The sequence below is a fragment of the Halichoerus grypus genome, chromosome 6 (genome assembly GCF_964656455.1).
Source record: "Halichoerus grypus chromosome 6, mHalGry1.hap1.1, whole genome shotgun sequence".
In the NCBI taxonomy this organism is placed as follows: Eukaryota; Metazoa; Chordata; class Mammalia; order Carnivora; family Phocidae; genus Halichoerus; species Halichoerus grypus.
Window position 1 is genome coordinate 163,629,648 of NC_135717.1, and position 22,376 is coordinate 163,652,023.

General features: G+C 40.1%; 1 protein-coding gene across 7 annotated transcripts in view; it reads left to right on the forward strand.

Annotated features, from left to right (window-relative positions):
• The window catches only part of RIC8B (RIC8 guanine nucleotide exchange factor B), a 98,364-nt gene extending 77,081 nt beyond the window's left edge, over window positions 1–21,283 (forward strand). For 3 of the 7 annotated variants that reach the window (XM_036083147.2, XM_036083150.2, XM_078076518.1), the window contains 2 exons: window positions 5,475–5,594; window positions 19,892–21,283. In XM_036083147.2, coding sequence (XP_035939040.1) covers window positions 5,475–5,594; window positions 19,892–20,003 — 232 coding nt within the window. In that variant the 3' untranslated portion in view covers window positions 20,004–21,283. Of the gene's footprint in view, window positions 1–5,474; window positions 5,595–8,761; window positions 8,846–13,079; window positions 13,219–13,861; window positions 14,039–19,891 lie in introns of those variants that run through there. The other 4 variants (XR_004914431.2, XM_036083148.2, XM_078076517.1 and 1 more) reach the window with 4 other exon arrangements.
• Window positions 21,284–22,376: the final 1,093 nt, after the last annotated feature.

Genomic DNA, 22,376 nt, shown 5'->3' on the forward strand with positions numbered 1-22,376 from the left:
TTCTTACATCTTCCCTCTTTCAGGTGAAACACTGTAGTGGGATGTTTGTTAATTTAAAATACTTATTCATGGGGTGCCTGGCTGGCTCAGTTGGTGGAGCATTTGACTCTTGATCTCAGGGTTGTGAGTTGAAGCCCCACATTAGGTGTGGAGCCTACTTAAAAAAAAAATGCTTATTCAAATGGTCCTTGTGGAAGTGGTGGTAAACAAAGTACTTTGCAAGCAAGAGAACCCTTTGTGCTTTGGGGAGTGATCTGTAGCTCTCAAAGAACTTTTTCCCTAAAAATTATGAAAACTTTTTACCAATCTAGTCCAGCTTATAAACTCAGCCTCTGAAAGGATTGCTTTCTCCCCTACCCTCTGATTACTCTTCACCAATCAGTGTTCTCAAGATCACAGTATGCTTTTCGTATGATGCATTTATTCACAACAGTTGCTAGTATTGGCAGAAGCAGAGAAATTGCCCTTTATCCAGTTGGCCCTAGTCCCGTTGTCAAAAATGTAAGTGGATTCTGATTGATGCACCAAGGTAACCTATAATCCTTTAGTGGAATCTGAAACCAACAATTGTGTGGAGCTTACATTCAGGCTATGGGAGACTTAATTTCACAACAATCTTTTTTGTGTCAAAGTAAGTGTATTTAATGGACTGGAAATGGCTTTCTGCAATTAGCAGAAATATACTCAGAGAATCAAGTTACATGCCACACAGGTTTTTGGTGTAAGTCTAGCCATGTTTGTTAAGTTTTCAGATAAACTTTGGTCCTGTATCAGAAAGAAAAATGTCCAAATTCTAACTTTTATACCAGTTTTTTTGTGCCTCTGAGCATGGAGGCCCCCTGCCTATACAGGTGTATAGTGTAACTAATACGGTTTTGTACATCATTCCAAACATCAGTTGAAAGATGTGTACCTAATGACATTTGGCTCATTTTAGACCAGTGGCTTTCAGGCTGGGTATATAAGAGCCTAGGGGTTCAAAGAGGTATCTTTAAAGGTCTGCTAAACGGAGGGCAGAAGGAGGGGATGGCCAAGGTGGGCAGAACTCTAGGATACCTCCTTATACTCTTAATACCCTACACTAGTTCATAATCACATACAGAAGCTTAAAATCATTGTACTAAGCAACTCAGAGGTGTTTCCTTCTTGGCTCTGTTTCTCTCAGGAGTAGCTGTGGCAGCAGCTGTGTAATTTCTCCAGCATGAGACAAGAGACTTTGTCAAGATTTTCTTTTGTTGTTTTAACTCCCATTGTAATTGTCACCATTATTGAAGCTATGCCAAAAAATCTGTATTTTTATATTTCTTGAATTAAATGAACAAGGATATAGTAAATTTCCACTCTGTTCTTTTTATTGTTTTGTTAGGGGGCAAGTATTCTGGGGAGTTTTTCCTGGAAAGACATTTCTAGCCTTATTTGCATAGAACCTCTCCTTTCCCACCCCCCACCCCCCCAACCCCCCCCAAACCCCTGCACCCTCCCACCCCACCCCCCCCCACCCCCCCCCGTCCTGGCTCTGGGCTCACAAATACCTTTTCCTGAAAACCCTGATCCTTTCCTAGAGGTTGCAAATTGTCCACCCATAGGCTTGGCGTAGCTCACAGTTAGGTTCTGTTTGACTTACTTGATGTTGCATTCGTTGGTTATTTAGTTTTGTGTTTTTATTTTGTTTTACATAGTACTTCCTAATTACTTGCCAACATTTAGAATTCAGATATTTCAGATGGAAATTTGGATTTCTAACTTCTTTTGAATAAGTTCTAATAACGTTAAGCCTGCATTTTCACATGGCAGGCAACTGGCTGATGGAGTTGAGTGGCGGTGGTCCCCATCATACCAGGCATAAGCTCCTCTGGTTTAACAGTGGATCCTTTTCATTCATCTTACCTGCTTAGCCTCTGTATAGATTTGCCCTTATAGCCAACTCTTCTTTAACCAGAATGCTTTGAGTAAAATTTAATCCCCACTTTTTAGAGATTGAAGTTAACTTTAATATAGCTCAGGGAAATCTTAATAGCTTTTTTGTTAAGTGACCTGGTACTGTTGATGTTGGGCAAATATAGCAACAATTTGAAAAGCAAAAGTCTTGAAATATATTTCAGCTTTTACATATATATTCATATGCCCATACCTTTTTATGTCTTAATCCCTTCATCACCAGGCCCATAACTGTGGTCAGTTCATGTAATGACCTTATATAATACAAAATGCTCAATGATACACTAACAAATGAGTTTAAATAATTCTTGTCACCTAACTGAAAGACATATATAATCATAGAATTGGAGTGCTGGAAAGATGGGGTAGGGGAACAGATAGGGTGAGACAAAATCATACCATAAAATTACCCAGTATAGTATCCGCCACAATTAGTGTACCTAAAGCATCTTAAGACTCAGAGTCTTAAAAACTTACCCCAGAGTAAGTTTTGACTTACTTAAACTTAACGCCAGAATTTCAGAGTCTTAAACTAACCCCAGAATTTCAGTGTTAAGATCCTGAAACCTAGAAAGTTAAGTCTTAGACTATACTATTTGAGGTTCTATAAAGGTGGCAAGTGATTGATCAACTGAAAATAATCTACTTTATGAAACCTCACATCATTGTTACAGTGACTTATTTGTTTCCTCTTCCTCTCTGGGTAGGGAAACCACAGGAGTCTGGTTTGAAGTGGGGAGCAGGAGGGGAGACAATTTCTAAGTCTGCCTCCTGACCCCAAGCACATTGGCATTTTTCCTATGAGTGGCACAGTTCAGTGCCCCAACTTGTGTTTTCTGTGATATTGTGTACATTCTTCTGGATACTGGGGGCGGGGGGTATTGCATGAGTAAAGGATGGTAAATTCTTACTCTGTAAGAATGAATTTCTGCCTACTGCTTTTATGCTCAGTGAGCAAAGGATTTTGTGACTTTTAGTAGCTAATTTCGGAGCAAGTCATTAAATCATTTTGGCAGCAGAGGACTTGAGGTCAGCTTGTGGAAAATGGACATCATTTCTATTAAGCCCTTTAAAGAACCAAAAAAAGAATCAAATGTGCCCTGATTCAGAAATTCATGTCCTGACTTTACATTGTGGATACCACAGAGCTTACCAGTGTATCCTCCTGACACATTTTTCCCCCCAAGGCAAATGATGGCTTGTGCTAATGTCATTATATTCTAAAACAGTCTGTGGATCTGATTTCTTAAATCACCCCTCCACTGAACTTGAGAAGAGGCGCCTTCTCTCAAGAGACAAATCGAACATGTTTTACATAGTTAATACATCTACCTTCCCTTGTACTTTATTCTAAGGCCTGATTTCCTTTGTCTGCTTGGGAAGTAGTATGTGCCTATAATAAGTACCTTTACTAATTTATTTATAAGACTCGTTTTTCTAATTTAGCAGGTGGCAGAAAGTAAACCAGTGAAATGTTCTGTTGTGATAAGCCTAAGCAAATAATAGATGGGTGGTGGAATTACATTTTCAGTGTGGCATCTGGATACATCTTAAAAATGCTGTAGTTCTCTGAAGCCTTGTCTAGGTTCCCTTTGTTCTTGACTTTGGGAACTATGATGACCCCATTTCAGTGTATTTGTTAATGACCACTAACTAGAGGCCTTTTTCTCTTCTATTATGAGCACCTAAAAAACAAAACAAAACAAAAACAAAAAGAGGGAATAGTAGCACACAATGAGTGTCTGAAGTTGGCACTCTAGCCCTGTGTGGTTCTTAACCTCATTGTGTATCAAAATCACCAGGAAAATAAAATACATAGATTTAGTTGGTCTCAGGTGAGGCCTAAGCCTTTTCTTTAAAGTTTATCAAGTGATTCTAATGTGCAGCCTAAGCTAAGAATGACTGACAAGCCTGTGAGTTTTCAGACTATTTCCCAGAGTTCCTAAAAGTACCTCAGGGGCAAACTTAAGAGGAAGCAAGTAAGTACAGACAAACATAAGGGGCTTTAGGCCTCCACTTTGCTTGACCACCCCATCCCCTCTTCTGCTTGAGCAGTTCCACTTTGTCTATTTTATATATGGGCTTTCTGTGTAGATTTCATTTGTTTAAAAAAAGGCAGGGGGAGGTGGATGGGTCGATCCACTGCTTTGAAGGAAAAAAAAGTTTTTTAATCATGGCTGTAGACGTAGGTCTTAAGCAAGACTGTTAAAACAGATGTTTTAGATCTGGCTTTTGAGGATGCTGAGCACTGAGTCCTACCACAAAAATCTGAATATCATGTACCCCCTGAGGAATGTAGAAAAAGAAAAGGAAATCTTTTAATAATAGATAATAGTACCTAGTGACCTAGCCCTTTTACTACTCAAATGAGAAATCCCTGGTCTGTAGAGAAAGTTAACCTGCCCAAGTCAAAGTCTAAAGCAGGGCTTGCAAGCTAGCCTCCAGAGGACCTATTTGATCACAAGGTCTTTGTTTTGGCCCACAGGATTCTACCTCCTGCCACTTTAGACTGGCACTGTCCTCAAGTTTACTCCAGTCCCCAACACTCCACACTATTTATAGTTGACCAGTTCACTCATTCGCTTATCCTGCAGGCCTGGCCACTGAAAGCATTTGTGTTTGTAGACCCTAGAAAGCAATTTATTAGCAATTTGCTGTTTGTTTTTAATGATCAAATGAAATATCCCTGCAAACTGTCCATACTTGGCTGAAACAAAATGCCGTAACCTCTTGTCTACTTTTCCAGAAAGATGTTTAAGTTATAGATATTTAGCAGCCATTGAAGAATTTTCTTTCATCTCCTTTAAAAAAAAAAAGTGTGGCTTTCATCTAAGAGGATAGCTTGTTTGGTATTAGAACTTCGTACAAAGTTTATGGGACATACACATTTTAAGTACTTTATTATTTCCAGAAAGTCAGATGGTATACCTGTCTCTTGGTAGGCTAGATTTCATTCTTTTTTTTTTATCTAGGTCAGATCAAATCTAATTAAAATTGTTCTTCTGCTTTATCTTTTATTATTTGAACACTCACTGCCTTCTGTGGTCTCACTAATGGACTAATTTCCTGAGATGATAAATCGGCATGCTTTCATTTTCAGATTTCAGCCTCTCTGCCATCATTTTTCCAGTTTTTTTGACACATGTGTTTTATGCTGTATCACAAAATGGATTTCTCCTACTCTGAAATCATTTGTCCCCTTAAATTAATAAACTATGCATCCAAGGATATTTATCCTAACGGCACCAATCAAATTTCATGTTTTTAAAAAGCAGCCATGCCTTTAAAAAAACAAAGTTGGCAAGTCGGCTATTGTTTTTTTTTTTAAAGTAAAACTACCACCCATTTCCCAAAGCAAATTAGTAGAAGAAGCAAATTTTTTAAAATTCCTATAGTAGTTCTATACTACAAAATTGCTATTATTGCCAATTTTTGGCTATTATACTCTTTCTTATTACAACTTACAACTTGGACCAGAAAGTATAGAAAGAGCATAATTTTAAAACATACAGCATAACTTTTTTTTCTTTTTGTAGCATTAATCTTATCACTGGTCATTTAGAGGAACCAATGCCAAATCCCATAGATGAAATGACAGAAGAACAAAAAGAATATGAAGCCATGAAACTTGTCAACATGCTTGATAAACTTTCCAGGTATTGTATTCCCATCCATTTTCTGCTTGGTTTCTAAAAATGTTCTATTTCTTTGTCTCTCTTACTGAGAGTTATCATGGAACAGCAACTCTGGAAATCCATGTTAATTGGAACAGGGTGGCCCGGGCAGCAGTAGGTCAGATCTCTCTTGGCTACCATGGTTTTTCTACATGTGCCGCTTCTGGATGTGCATTCTTAAACATTTAAACTCTCAAAGCTAGGACAGTAACTACTAGATCACTGTGATATTTAACCAACTAACCTCCCTGTCTTCAAAAAGATGCTATGAGTTAGGTTCAATGATTTTGCTGCTTCTTGTATTTTTTGTTTTAGTCTGTTTTGGTTTTTGTTCCAAATCATTATGCTTTTTTTTTCCCCCCTCATTTTTGATGTGCAAGTTGGCAATTCTGTCTTTTTGGGTTGCTGCTGATACCAAGAATTCTAAAATGTCATGCACCCAACAGGAAAAAGTGAAAAGGAATAGCTCAAATTAAGGGTTTTCTGAAAACAAGTGCTTATATTAATTAGGGGTTCTAAAGACAATCTCCCCTTCCCTTCTTGCTTCACACCGCCTTCCCTTCCGGAAATAGCCAGTCTTGAAAATACTTAAGTCAAATATATACTAATCAGCAACTAGTCATCTTGGAGGGGTTACTAGAAAATATTAATTCCTTTCACACTTGCCTGAATCGCTCTATTTTCTAGTCATACATTGAGTCCCTGTCTCCTTTAAGCCATCTTGAGTGAGTGCTTCTGTGTGTTGGGGCAGCTGCCACTTAAAGGTGTATTTCTTCTGAGCATCTCCTTTTTCACAGCAACTATGTAAAGGCTAGTATCCCTCAGTCAGAAGAATCCAGGGAAAGCCAGAAAGCCAACCATTATAGGGAAAGGTGGTACAAAGAAACAAATAGAGGTTAAGGCACAGCAGGAGGCTGACTGACATGGGGAGTATGACAAGTACAGGGAGACACGGCAGAGTCTGAGCTTTTTTCAAATGATGCTGGTAATGTGGTAGTAGTTATATAGAAATAAACAGCTTCATCATCTAGATCACATCCACAAAGCTAGTATGACTAGAATTTAGTGACTTCCAGCTAGTCCTTTTGAATTTCCATCCTTTCCCAAAGAGGTTAGAATCTGCAGCTAACTATGCTCACAATCTTCAAATGACCTTTGTTTGCAAATGACATTCTCCATACCTTCATAGAGAACTGACATGTTCCTTTACCGAAGGAATTACAGTCAAAGAGAAGATACTGTAGGCAAGCGTACAGGAAGCAGAATTACAAGCTCTGAATGAATATATAAACGTAAGATTTGTGCTTGGCTACTTCTGAAAGGATCTGATGTAGCTAATGAAACAGTGGTGCAAGTATAAAAGTTAGGATGAGAACCAACAGAGTCCATCTAGTAGAAGCTGGAGAGGGAAGTGTTAATAAGGACCTATGTGGAGCATATCAGTGTGTTAGGACAGTAAACAAGTTTCATAAATTTCACTCCAATAATAGGAGTCCTTAAAAGAGAACACAGATGCTGTTCAACTGCCTGTATCCCTGAATGAGTAAACTCCAAACTGGGAAAGTGGGAGATGGGGGAAAGACCGCCTAAAATAATACAGTATAACCCAGGTACTTGACTTACTGAAAGAGATAAGATCATTTCATAAGGCATCCCTATACAAGGTACAGAAAACGGTGCTAGGTCCTTCTTTTAATCCCAGGGGAATCCACATATTCTAGAAGCTGCCAACAAATAAATACACAAATGTCAAGTTTGAAATATCCAAGCTTCCACTTGATTTAAACTATGCCTCAAAGAAAATGTGTACTCACCCAGAAACACCCAGAAGATGCCCAACTCAATCTGAAGGTGATACTGATTTTTGCACGAATAAAACAGAGCAAATATGTCTTGTGTTGGCTTTGATGGTACCGATTTTGCCATTAAAATTGAAGCTAAAGGCAACTTTAAAAATAGTCCTAAATCACAGATTTTTTGCATGACGTGTGGTGGGGTTTTTACATTGTCTGCCTTTGTGTGTGTGCTTTCTAACATTTGCTCTCACTAATAATCAATGACAAAACTGTATGGAGATCAGCAGTGGGCATTCCAAAGCAGGAATGCAAAGAATGAAGCCATTCTTTATGCGTCTTATATGTTTGTCTTAAGTTTCTTCTCTCTCTTCACTGTTGATTTTTGGTTTTTGGTGTTTTTGAGGTAGAGGAGATGGCATAGAGCTAAAGTAGACTAAGTTCAGTACAATTCAGGGAACATTTATTAAGCAGCTACTCTGTGCAAGGCACTGTGCTAGGAAGATGAGGGAGATTCAGAGAATGTGACAGGCTCTGCCTTTGGAAAACTCACATTCTAGTGAAGGAAATGGCTATAATCTGTTCTAAAATACAAGGTAGATGGAAATAATGACAAAATAAGGTCTATGTTAAACTGTAAACACCCAGGAAAAGGAGCAGTTCATTCTGTCTGGATGAATCAGGGACGATTTCACAGGGAAGATAGCATTTGTGCTGATTCTTGAAGTTTAAAAGGTATTTAATAGATAAGTGGAGAAATGACCATTCATTCCAAGTAGAGGGAAATCTACTCCTGTCAATAAGATAAACGTTTGGTATTCATATACTGCATCTTTCTTCCAAAAAGCTCAGGTTGTTTTATCATTATTTGATTAATATAATCTGTTATCAGATTTCTAATTGGGGGAATCCCAAAGAATTGCCCCAAACATTTCCAAGCTAATGACGTGATAATCCATTTCAACAGTTTACAAAACACTTCCACATACATTCTCTTTCTAGCTTCATACCAAAGTGAGACTAGGGCCTTCATTTTCCAGAACTCAAGGCCTTTGCTCTGTCCACTGTGCTGTGTCTGTCTGTTAGAGTCAGTGTTTGCCAGAACACTTCCTCATCATCCTCTTCAGCATTGTGGTACTGGTTAGTTCCCTCAGCTGTCACTCTGAGGATGTTCTTCATCCCACCAAGTCTTTATTGTGCTAAGAGTGTACTGCAGCTTTGTCTGATTAACTTTTCTTCTCAAAAATGAAATCATTTTCTCCTGGGCCTGAATTGAAAGGCATGTGAGTAAAGGCTAGATTGGAGGTGATGTGGCCAATGAATGGACACTAGACACTTCCTTTTTTCCATCCATAGGAGAGCAGATGTGAAGGACCTGCACCAGGATGGTGGTTAGCAACAGTGGCCCGTGCCAAAGCACTTACCAAAGTGATGACTAAGGTTGGTCATGCCAAGTACTGTTACTGAGCCTGGTGTAGGGTATAGATGTCATCCACTACCAAAGCTATAAAACCACCAATGCAAAAATTAAAGTTACATTTCCACGTTGCCTCCATGCTGGGCATAGCGACTGCTGCAAGGAGCTCACTACCTTGGCAGCTTTATCGTAGCTGTATTTCCAAGGACACCGGAGAGGTTCATGCTCAAACATTTTCTTCCCATTGAATACCAACTGACTTAGTAGTATTCCTAGTGAGTGTGTGTGTGTGTGTGTGTGTGTGTGTAAGAATTGTATTTGGGACAGATGTAGGTAAGGGGATTGGCAGTGGACCTGGAGGTCATAAGAGTTTGAAAATAATCTGAACCCTATAAATCCCATCATGTCTAGCTAGTACAGTGCCTTGTACCCTGTGGTTCCCCTAGTGTGTGATGATGACATAATGAGCACAGCTGATCCCCACATCTATACGCCAGTTTTTTGCTCTATAAAATAGCCTACATGGTTTAAGACTTTATACCTTTGTCATTTCCATTTCTTGGCCAGATATGATAAAATTCAAGGCTGGAAAGGAATTCCATAAAGGTACTTTGGCCCATGACTGACTCATTTAAATATTGGGGCACATAATTTCTTTAAAGTGATCATTGTAATATATATCATAAGCATTAAGGCCTGAGGCATGAGATTAAAAATGTTCAATGAAGCTTTCTATGTGAGAGCAGAGGTGAAAGAGGGGATGAAATTTGCCTCCCTTTCCACCTCCTCTTTCCTTCTTTGAATTGGAAAAAAAATAAGCCCCCGCAACTTAAGTGGGAGATTAGAATGGGGACTGTGTGGTTAAGCAACTCCAGTGCGGCTAATACAATTGCGTTCGCCTTAGCTACAGCATACAGCTCATGTATAATAACGCAGCCTCCTCCAGAAGAAGGGAGAAAGGATTGATTGGCCTAAGCTTAAACTAACCAAAGGAAATAATATTTCAAGTTTCAGTTTTGTTTTGACTTTTCTAATCCCCTTTAGTTCCTTAATTGGAACCAGGCACTGATTAATCTTCTACTGCCATCCCTCCCCGCCCCCCCACCACACCCCAGTCACATTTAACAAGGTACATTGCCGTTTTGCTTATACATTCTATCAGAATCTAAAATTTACATTTAATTGTTTTCCCATTTCTTCCTTATCTATTATATTTATATATATATATATATATATATATATATTTGCCAGCCATTGTGCAGTACTTGGGACATGGCTTTCTTAATAAATGCAGGTTCCAAATATGGGAATAGTTCCCTTTAACCCAGAGATTATTTTTAGACTTACTAAAGCTGGGATGGGCTGACTGAGAAGTAATATGTAATTTTTTTCCCTATGAATAAGTTACTCTGCTTACAAAAATATCAGCAACTGTGATCACACCCACCTTTATGATAAGTTAGTCAAGGACATGTTTTTCAGGTATGTTTCAGAAGCATCCAATTTTTAAAGCATTGTGAGATCTATTGTAGGTACAAAAGTGTAAAGATCTTAATTGTTTATATCAGAAAATCTTTTAGATCTGTGCTGTCCAATACAGTAACCACAAGCCATACAGGACTACTGAGCACTTGAAATGTGGTTAGTCTGAATTGGGATGTCCTATAAGGGTTAAATACTCAGGCTTTCAAAAACTCAGTATAAAAAGAGAAATATAAAATATCTCAATTGTTTAATATGGATTTTATGTTGAAATAATATTTTTAATATACTGGGTTAGCAAAATATATGAAAATCAATTTTACCTATCTTTTTCAATGTGGCTACTAGAACAGTTAATATTACGTCTGTGGCTTGCATTTGTAGCTTACATTATATTTACGTGTGGCAGCACTATTCTGCATCGTTAAAATACACTGTAAGGTTGCCTGGAAGTTCAATTAAGGGAACTTGGATCCGGTTAAATTAATATACCCTTAAAGTAGCAAGGGAGGATTAATTTGAGAAACTTGATATTGTGTATCTTTAGGTTATAGAGGGCCCTTCCACTGTAGACACCTCTAAGTAGGATGTCATGTGACCTTTGTATTGCCTGTTGGTAGTCACTGTTCTTTAACCTCAATAGTGGGAATGACTACTTTGAGCTCTTAGTTTAAGCACTAGCTGAAATGGCTTCTATCTGTTAGAGAAACATCAAGTAAGAATAATGTCCCCTGTTTACAGGTGCTCTTAGTTACCTTCCTTCAACTTTTAAGTCTTTCTAATTGGGGAAAGCATGTAAGAACTTCTATTTCTCCTGCTTTATTCAACAATGTCAGTTGGCATGCTGATCTCTTATTAATATTTATTTTGCTAATTTAGACAACAGGATAGAAAAATTCTGTAGAAAAATTACCAAGAAATAAGAATACTTTCACTTTAGTTTTAGGATAAAACTAAATTTGATTCTTTAGCACTGTCCCTAACCTCTTTCTACATATTTTTTTAACCATGCTGTTTAATGTGAGGTAGGTAACAAATTTTTAGAAGCTTTGCATGTGATCTTCTAACAGAAACAAGGATAAAAGACTAATATTTATATAGTGCTTTCAAGTTTAAAAAGCGCTTCCATATATATATGATCTCTAATGATCGGTGAAGCAGCCCTCTGAATTAGATAGGGCAAGGAGTGTTTCACTGAAGAATAAATGGGACCAATCATTAAGTGACTGACCCAAGATCAGGCATATCTTGGTTAATGACATAGTCAGGACTCAGTTTTCAGTCTTAAGATTCCAGATCTTACGTTACTTTGAAAAAATGACCAACAGCTCTCAAAAATGTGTCAGTCTGATTTTAAAAAAGATGTTCTAAATTTTAAGAAAATGCAAAGCACGAAGACAAACAGTAAGCGTATTTACCGGAGAAGAGAATTAAGATTTGGAAGACATGCATTCCTGCTTTTTCATTCCATAGTTGAGGTCTTCTCAAAGATCAGGTGAGGTGCTAAAATAAATAGTTTATATCAAACACACACATACACACACACACACACACACACCTTTATATGAAGGAAACCAGTAAAATTGCTATGACTCTGTGTTAATATGAATTATTTTAATTATTTTAAAAAGAGAATGATTACAGGTATTCTAACAAATTCTTATATTTAATGCAATCACATTAAGAAAATCTAACTTTAAAAAGGCTTCCCAGTGGCACTATTTAGGCAACTGCCAATTACCTTTATAAAGTAGAAAGTAGTCCAAAGTAGTGGACAATATGCCATATCCATTTGTCATGGAAATATTTTTATGCTACATATTTACCTTCCTAATTGTACCCAGTCCCAAAGCACAATGGTGAGGTCTGAGGGAAGATCTCAGAATTGTTTTGAAAGAGGCAGCCTGAAGACCTCAAATTTGCTATGGAAAAGCCACCATACCCCTCCAAATGTACTGGGTTAGTGGCTTAGTGAAAGATCAGTGTACCCAGTCAGCACTAGGAAGCCATTAGATGGGAAATCATGAAAGATGAAGGATCAGGGTCCAAGCCCAAAGGACATTCTTGCCCAGCATGTAACTGAACATGTTAAGCAATGGCCAAAGTTATATTTTTCTATGAGAAAAAGGGGTTATAAACACTTGTAAGCATATCAACAAGTTATTAGGTAGTCCACTGTACTTTGGTGGATTATGGACTGTTCCAGTGATGCTGAAATCTTGAAATAAGATGCCCTCTCAGACTTGGAATTAGAGCAGATTACAGAGCTGCTTTCTCCAGGCTAGCACAGGCTCCATTCTAGCAGGCATTTTTGGAAAAGCTCTGTGTTCATTAAAAATGTTTTATTTATTTACCAGTTTCTCATCCTATCTTTCAAATGTATGAAATGGCTAATTTAAAATGTGAGGGTTCTTTTTTCCAAGCCAACCTTACATTAAGAGCAGGAATCCCAGTGCCACAGAAATGGTTCCCAATTATCCCGTCTTGGGTTTTGTTATACATTGTACAGAAGTCAACAAAACAAGTATGTAACAGAACCTGCCTAAATAGCAGCCGCCCTCATTAGAAACAGAGAATTAATCAGGGGGCGATTGAAGGAAGCAATGCCTCACAGGTTTCCCCCTTTCTTCTTTTCTAATCATAGAACAAAATATATTACATAAAAGGATCGGAACTATTATGCAGTACTCAATTAGAGGGAGGTGAATAGGTCTCTAACATGCTGTTTTATCAAAAGAGCAGACTGGTGTTTGCATGACTGTTGTTTCATTACAGACCCTGTCATTAATTCCATGTGTCAATACTGCCCTGTAGTACACAGAGCAGACAAGAAAGAAGAGCCCTTGAAAACAAGGGAATGATTTTTGAGTCGTTATCAAGCTAAGTGGCAAGCGGGAAGCTGAAACTCGTATAGGTAAATTCGAAGGGACTCTTGGGAGATCTGCAAGTGGGAAACAAGAATGCATTTTACCAACTGCTTAATTATGTCCTGTTTTTCAACAAGTACACTTGAATTGAATGCTTTGTTTGTATTGCACAAAAACATGTGCTGTGGGCAAGAGTATTCTCTTGCTTCCAGGTCAAGTAAGGTGTTTTATACACATATACATCTGGCCTATTCTATAATGTGCGATTGGGTATGTTAGTACTGAGCCCCAATATTGCACTGTCATTTCTGGGGGAAAGACTTACATAGGAACCAGAAGCCCTAAGAAATGGAACCTTCTCTAAGGTTCTGAGAAATTATGTAAGCCCAGGCATCCCAGAGGACCACGCTTACAGGGAAATGGTGGCTCAGGAAAATGTTAAAATATATCTGGGGGAAGAAAAAAAAAATTTTAATATGGTATAAATCCCATAATCTCCCCCCCACCGCCAAATCTTTAAGAAAGTATTTTTTGGTTTCCATTAGCAGTCCCAAGGGTTAGGCTGGGGCAAAATAGGGTTTCCTTTCTTGGACGTGCTTTATCTATGTCCTCGTGCCTGGCCAAGCCCTTATAGATTATGGTTCCTTATCGTTTAGTAAGATCAAATTTCTAAATGATGTTTCGTTCCAGTTGAACATTCTTGGAGGCTTATCTCTTCCCTGGCCAGATGCCTGATCAGATGAGAAGCCCGCCATGATACTGTCACAGTGCCTAGAATGGGCTCTTTATCCAGTAGACATCACTGTACTTTTTGATGATAACGAGGGCAGTCTTAACTTGTGTTAAGGCCTGTGTATAGCATTAAAGGTAAGTATGAAGGAGTTGTTGCTATGTGAATATCTTAATCCTGATGCACATTTCAATATACAGTATCTCCGTTTAACCATGATGTACATATTATCTGACACCTAGCCATCCTTTTTAGATGTGACCGTCATATATTTAGGGCCAGTAACTCTTCATGAAATGGCCTGCTTAGTGAGGGCCATGATTGAATTTAGATCCTTCCTTGTAACACTTGCCATTGCTTTGATTTACTTTTGTAATCATTCTAATCATCTGCCAGTAGTTTTGCAGAAAGGATTTCCGGTCTTGGTGTCGGTCAGTTACAGGTAGGATGCTATGTTTGAATCTTAGTTTTAGAATGTATATCTTGATTAGAAACAAAGGCTTAGCAGTATTGAGTTTTAGTGTCTTAAAAACCTAGCAGCTTTTTAAATAGAACAAAATTACTTAGTAGCCTAATATTTAGACTCTTAGAATAGAATCTTGGGGATCATCTTGTCCAACCCCTTCATTTTATAGATGGGTAGACTCAAGCCCTGAGAAGGAAATGACTTGCCCAAGGACACCCAGCAAGTTAGAGGAAGATCTGAGACTAGAATCTAGACCTCCCGATGCCCCAGTATGTAAGAAGCTGAGTCTACACCAGTTAGTGGTTGGGAATTCCAGGCTGTGTGGTACAAAGGGGGCCTGACTTCTGCTGCACTGTCAGAATGTCTAATGACATTGACTCATCAGGGAAATAATAATTAAAATAATATAAGGATTCTTGACAAATGGTTTTCTACCATTCTCCATTTATGCCATGACCCATGTATTATAGCTTCTTAATAAGCATTTACTGAGCACTTACTGTGTGTCCCCAGCCTATACTAGATACTGCAGATCACAGTTAGATAAGACATGGACTCTGCCCTCAAGCTGCTCACAGTCTAGCAGAGAACAAGAAATCCTTGGAAAGCATTATGCAGAATTTCCTGTAGAAGGCTAATATCTTTCCTAACTTTGTAGATCTTGATGATGAAAATGAATTTTCTACCCAAAGATCTAGCTTTTCTCTTGATCATGGTTTATTTATTAGGAGTCCCATAAAACACTATGCATTCCCTTTATGTGAAAGTACAAGATAACATCAACTGCAACTCAGTTTAGTCCATAAACACTTACACAGGATCTGCTGTTGGCAAGGCGTTGTGCTAGACACATAGGGGTATGAAAATTGAATACTTATAGCATAGAACATTTTCTTTTTCATGTCAGGGCAATACTGTTTCATAGCTTTCAAACTTTGTAATGAGAGTTATTTTTAATAAATATTTAGATGAAATAGAAGACAAAAATACCTCTGTAACTATAATCCAGACTTGTCAGCCTAGGATTTCAAAGTCTCCATTCAGATCCTCTTTTGTACCCCAGATCTGTTTTGAGCTTTCTTTTTCCTTTACCTCAGCCAAACCAGCCTGCTTGCCAATCTCTGCACACAACTAACTCTTGCTTCTGCGCCTTTGCTTGACTAATTCTTCTGCTCCTAGGATGCCTTTCTCCCCATGAATCCATGTCCATCCCTGCCATTACAGTCTGGCCCTGAGTCTGTCTCCTGCAAGGAGCCTGTGATCAGCATCCCCACCTCCTCCTGTGTCCCTCCCATATGTACCTAACCCAGATGATGGTGGAATAACATTTCTGTGGTATTCGTTAATGCTTCCCATTCTCCGTCCACATCTTGCTAATCTAGATATCTAGATATAACATCTTATTAAATGAAACAGTATAGTATAACCAGGTCATTCATCAGACCTTTTAGGAGTGAGTCTCTATATCAAAGATTTCATTTGGGTATTTGTGGGCTGTTAGTTGCATGATAGAGAGGAAGATTAGAAACGTTGAGATGGGAATGTGACAAGTAAGGCTGGAGTCCAGCAGAAAGAACAGTCACATAGCTGTGGGAGATCCTCTCTCCTTCCACTCCCAAACAGGACAAGAAATTCCTTTAAACATGTTTTAATTACAGTAAGAGTATATTGATGAACTGTCAAGCTAGGGAAAGCAGGGCTCTGCCTGTTAATCATCTCAAGCTTGTTGATCTGCTGTTCTGTAATTCTTTTAATATTGTTTAATGTGTGTGTGTTTTATCTTCTGAACTGACTAAAAGCTTCTTGAGGACAGGGACCATGTCTTTTGCTTCTGCATATTCATCCCCCCCACTTACTCCCAGAGTGCCCTACCCAGCTTGGGAAAGCCTCCCATAAGCACATAAAGACAGGAAATGCAACTTGCTGTTCCACCTACATTCCAGCCAGTACACTACAGTTTATATGTATAGTGACCTTTTGCCTTAATGACAACTCAGTGAGGTGGGTATTTCTATCCCAGTTCTACAGATAAGGAAATTGAAGTTCAGAGAGTTCCAGGTCTTACTGTTAGTGACTGGTGGACCCAGGATTAGAACCTAGGTCTGTCCGACTCCAAAACCTGTGTGTGCCTTTCACTGTACCACAATAATAATAACTAATATTTAGGACTCGTTTGCAGTTCATAGAACTCTATGATCTACATCATTGTTGTTATTGCCACCGCCACTGGTTCTGTTATGGTTACTCCTCATATCATCACTAGGAATTAGGTAGAACTAGTATTAGCATTATCCCCATTTCACAGACAGGGAAACTGAGACTCAGACTTGCCCAAGATCACACAACTGGTAAGTGAATAGCCAAGGCTCCAAACAGACTTCCTAACTCCAGATATTTTTGTTTTTGTACACTGTATCACATTGCTATCTTAATTCATTTGCACAAATGCATAATTATATGGCCAGTTAGCACTGACACCTCTCCTACAGAGGTGTCCGTAAGTCCAGGCATCCTGTGGAGCCCTCAGAGGGTGATACAAAGGACCCAAAAAATAAATGCTTGAGAAGAATAGTTCACAGGTGAGAATTAAAATATGGGCCCCTTTATCCCATAGACAAGTTCCTATAATTTGGCCATGAGACTTCTGTAATGTTCTTAATTATTTCCATCATGAAATTGGAGTAGGGATGAACCCAGTGGACTTGATTTGAAAATACTCCCCCTAGATTTGGAGAAGGTGACAGCTACTTTGTGCAGCTGGTAGCTAGCCCAGCATTCCTGTTGTCACAGAGGTGGAGTCATGTTGGTAGTGGGGCGGGGCGGGGGCCTATCCCCCCGGCGTCTCATCGCCATCTCCGTAGAAGTCCTCTGGTCCCATCCAGGGTTCTGCTTCTATCTACCCCGACCCTTCGCTGCCTACCCCATCTTACTGTACCCTCTTCCACAGGCCCCTTTAGACCTGTCAACTTTCTCATCCCTCAGTGTTTTATTCCTAGCAGGTTAGCCCCTTGTCCTTTTACGTCACTAGTAAGCAGTGTCCGGTATCAAAAAATCCTTCAACACAAGCAGTTGGAACGAGGCAACTGTGTTGTAAAAATGTAGATATGGGGTATATATCAGTGCTAGAGGGAAGTTTTCATGGAAACAGGTTGTTTCTAGCTTTCACCTAAACATTTACCTGGTTGTCGTGCAAGGGCCTCAAGCTCCTCATGTCCTGAGAGATGTCAGCATCTCCCCACCAAAATCTACTTCATCTGCTGTGTTCTTGCTCCAGTGAATTGTATCACCATCCTCTTGGTCATCTAAGCCGGAGGCCACAGGGACATTCTGCCGCTCCCCCAGTCTCTCCTTCAGCAGCCCTCTCCCCTTCCAGCGGGTCACACCCGAGTCCAGTATCCTGTCTCCTGTCACACACACTGTACCATGACATCCTAATGACCGGTCTCTCTGCCACCAGGTTCTCCCTGGTCCAGTGCGCCTTCCCCATTGCTGCCAGAGACACTGCCTTATAAAACAGATGTGACATCCCTTACAGAGCAAAACCCAGACTTACCCGCTAGACCCCAAATTACCCTTGAGCCTTACCTCCTGCCACTCCTTCATTGAACCTCACTCCTCTGCAAACACTGGGCCCTTTCACAGCTTCCTGGGAGCACAGAGAAAGAAATGGACACAGTCCAAAAAGGGATACAAAACACACAAGTAGATGGGACCGTACAGAGCCCGTTGGTCTCCTTTGCCTCAGATGCTCTGTGCCTTCTTTGCTCGGCCTTGGATACCTTATTTGTGATGCCACCCTCCCTCCCCCAGGCAGTCCGGTCTGTGCTTCATCTCTGGAGCTGCCAGTTCTTTGTTCGTGATTCTGGGACAGCATTTACCCCATTATGTTTGGAGTTATTTTTCATATATGTTTCACCTGCTCCTCAAGGACCGTTGTGCCCACTCTTCCTTTCCCTGCCTAGTGTATGGCCTAGCTTCTGGCATGGAGGAGCTGAACAGGCACTGAACAGCTGAATGCAGTGTGCTCCTGCAGTGCAGTTAGAGCAGTTAATCCACAGGTGGTACACCACCAAGAGCGCTAGCCTGGGATGCAGGAAACCTGTGTCCCAGGTCCAGCTTGCCACTAGGTGTGTGACCTTGGGTAAGTCACTCAGTCTCATTTAGTAAACAAGGGGGTTGGACTAAATGATCTCTGAGGCCCCTTCAAGTTCTATGATTCTGACCCCATTTCTTGGACCAGGAACCACATCTCCTCCTTTATAACTCAGGAGCCTCAACATAGCCAGGCAGCCATCCCATTACTCAAATAGTCCTCTGGTGCTAGCCGAAGCTGCTCGATTCGGCTCCTGCTGGCTGAGCCAGGGACCACTGAGCTGTTCTAACCCCTCCCCAGGGGTTTCACTGCGCCTCTCACACCTCACACTGCTGTGCGGCCGGCCCTCCCCAGAAGGGAGCCCTTCTTTGTGCTGGCCTCCGGGACAACAGCAAGGAGGCAGAGGGAAAGCAGTTTTAGTGTCCCCTCCACTCCAGATCCCGCCAGCATTACAGCTGCTGCCGTGGGGCTTCCTGGTTATAGACATGTTCTCAGCGGGTGGTGCCCATTTCCTTGAGAAATAAATTTTAAGCAGCTCATGTGCCTCTTTGAGGCTCCTCTTAAAGTACACTGCTGACATTTTGGGGGTGGGAAGAGGACTAGAGTTAGCAACTCAACAGGTACATTTGCCATAATCTCCATGTAATAAATAAGAGCCTATGAAAAGATTAAATAAATCTTTCCTAATGCTTTTTGATTGACTTAATCAATAATTAATCATCTTTAGATGAGGCTGTAACTTGTGGAGTAGATATAATTGGATTAGCTGAAAAGAGGCAGTTGGGGAGCTTTGAAGAGATTAAAATGGCTGTCAATCCCATAATTAAACTGCCACAAACAAAAGCAATGGTGTTTAAAAAAGGAAAAAAAAAAAAAAAGAAGGAAAGAGAGAGAGAAGGAAATAAAAGGGAGGGAGAAAGTTGGGGAAGTCCAGTTGACTTGGACTGAATCGAGAAGTACTTATGTATCGCTAGAGGTTGGAGAGGCAAAATCAAATCTGACATTTATTCCACTGAACGAAATCCATAAGTATCAAATCAGCCACTTGATTATATGCCTGGCCCACTGGGACCCGTGAAATTTTGGCAGCTTCAACTTCACTAAAACAACGAATCCACAAAAGGAAAAAAAGTTAATTATTAAAAACAGAAGAGACCTGCTCCTTGTCCTGAGCCCATTTAGACCTTGACTTTTCATACTTTTAATTGGCTTAGTAGGTTTGGCCTGTGTGAATGAAGTCTTTTATCTCCCTCTTTTTCTTTCCATGCCCCTTTCATCTTTCCTGTTACAGACACACAGAGAGCTTGAGGAAAAATACTTTGGTTTTTAAAGACTTTTCTTTTTAAAAGGATGTGGATTTGGGCGGGGGGAGGGGTGTGTGTGTGATGCTGGTGAATACTTTTTTTTTCTCTCTTTTATCTCTTTTTCCAGAGAGGAGTTGCTTAAACCAATGGGACTAAAACCTGATGGGACAATAACGCCTTTGGAGGAAGCACTCAACCAGTACTCTGTCATCGAAGAGACCAGCTCTGACACAGACTAAAAGCGTCACCTGCCCAACTCTCAATATTGCTTTTATCAGCATCTTTTCTCTGTAGCTCCAGGGGAGTCTTTTCTCTAAAACATTTATGCCCTTGCTTTGGCTAGAAACACATTAACTGGTTTACTCGTTGAGAATCCAGCATATTTAAGAGGTGATCCTGTGTTTTCGCGATACCGAGGCGTTCATACAGAGCTGCAGTCAGATGGAGTGGCAGGGGCTAACCACAGAAGAAGAGGAATTCCATTTCATTGGGATGGAACTGAAGGACTTCATCCTATAAAGCAGCCCTGGTTGAATCTGGCTGTTCTGTTTGCCAAGGTTCTTAGAAGATGTAGTCGTGGCCTTCCTCTCTCGCCTGTGAAAGCTGCCCCCTTCTGAATCTCTCCAGCAGACGGAGCCACGTGAGAAGCAGAATGAGCCGCTAAATAAGGGCTGAGGCAAGTGACTTGTTAGATCAGGACTGACTACATGGAAGCCAAGCAGCTGCTCCATAAACCTAGTCCCACTCTTCAATTTTGTACAAATATGTGGAAATGCACAAACACGCACACACACAGCCCCAGACTTGCAAACTGATTACATTCTAAAAGTTTGTAGGTCCCTTTTCGAGAACTTCAGAATACATTTCTCCCTCTAAAGGGTTATAAATGATGGTTTAGTTCTGAGGCAGCTACAGATGCCTATTTATTCTCTTACGTACCTTAACACTAGTACCATAGAACTGAACCCCCATCTGTATCATTGCATGGGAGCATGCATTCTGAGGTCTAACTCGGGGTGCCAGGAACACACGTCCTCCAGCCCAGCAGAGAGGATGGGGACTCCCGGAGTGCTGGGAGTTCTCTCATGGCCTCTGCTGGGGGTGGAGGGGGTCAGCAGCCCCCATTTGTACATATAGGTCATTCATAGGTCACAGGTTGTACATTGGGACTGTGTGTGCGCTTGTGTGTGTGTTTGACCTTTCTACCGTATGTGATCAGTTTAATGGTAACTTTATTTATTTAAAAAAAAGAAACACAAACAGTTACTGTTAAACTGATTAAGGCTGTTTATTTTTACTTTTAGAATTGGTCATATGAAGAAGTAGAATATGGATCCTGCAATAGACAGTGGGCCTAGTTAATCAGTGGCTAAAGCTGAAAGGGGTTGGTTTCCTTGTATATATGTCTGCATGGATGTATGTACATGTACGTACATGCATACATATATACACATAGATAATGTGCTTAACCACTGCCTTTTAAAACTTTAAATTAAATAAAACATTGGGGTTGATTCAATTTAGCCATCTGTGTGTGTTTCTTTACAGATACATGGGGCAAACAATATTTCAGAGTTTATGCTTTTTTTAAAGTGTTTTCACATCTATTATCTCACTTACCATTATACCCCTTCTAAGGATAGGTAAAGTACGTGGAGTATTGGTGGAAAATGTCATTTATCCAGAGATCCCTTCTCTGACAAAACAACAGTTCAAGGATGCAGTTTTTAAAGGCCTTTGAGCTGCCAAAGAAGTCACTAGAGTTTCTTGCAATTTACTCATAGGAGAGATCCTCAAGAATCTCTCCTTTTACCTCTTTACTAAAATTTGCATACATTTTAACAGATTTTTTAATGGGCTTGAAAGCCAGATAACTCAAAACAAAAACAAAGAACAAAACGGCAGAGGAGGTGGCTGCTCAATAGAAGGCAGGTCTACCGAAAACCGCTGAAGGCCCGCTAAAAACCGGATAGGAGGGCAGGGAGGAGGAGGAAATCTACACCAGGCCTCACAAGTCTGGGCCAGTCTGTTTCCCAAAGGACACTGGTGGACCCAGAAAGCTCTGTACCAACAGCGTGGCCCAAAGACAGATTCTCAGAGGGAGGACCCGGACTTTATTTTACAGAACTGAGTAAGTCCAGAGTACTCCAGAATAAAAGGCTAGGAAGAATACAATATACTTCAGGATTTTCATCCAGATAGTTGGAGAAGTGGTGGGTGACCCATGTTTTAACAGTAAATGAAATGAAACTCGGCAATTCATAAATTTAGATTGTGTGAAAAAAGTTTAGAAAAAGTATTTTTGTTACTTCATCCTACAAATGCATTTTTAAAGTATTTTTATAATTTCTTCAAGCAAATAGCTTTGGCATGAGTGTCGGCTTACCTACATGAAGACACGTTTACCGAAATAGCATCTTGCCAGCTGTGCACAGTGTTTGAACAGTCCTGCTTAAGTAGCTGTGCTCTACTGCTTTCAAGGAGTGTGTTCCACTCTGCGTTTCCCTGCACTGGGCACTAAGTACTAGGCTTTGTTTTTGAAGAGAGCATTTGCAGGGGGAGAGGAAGGACCTCATTTTGCCCCTGGAAAGAAAACTAACGTCTGCTCAGTC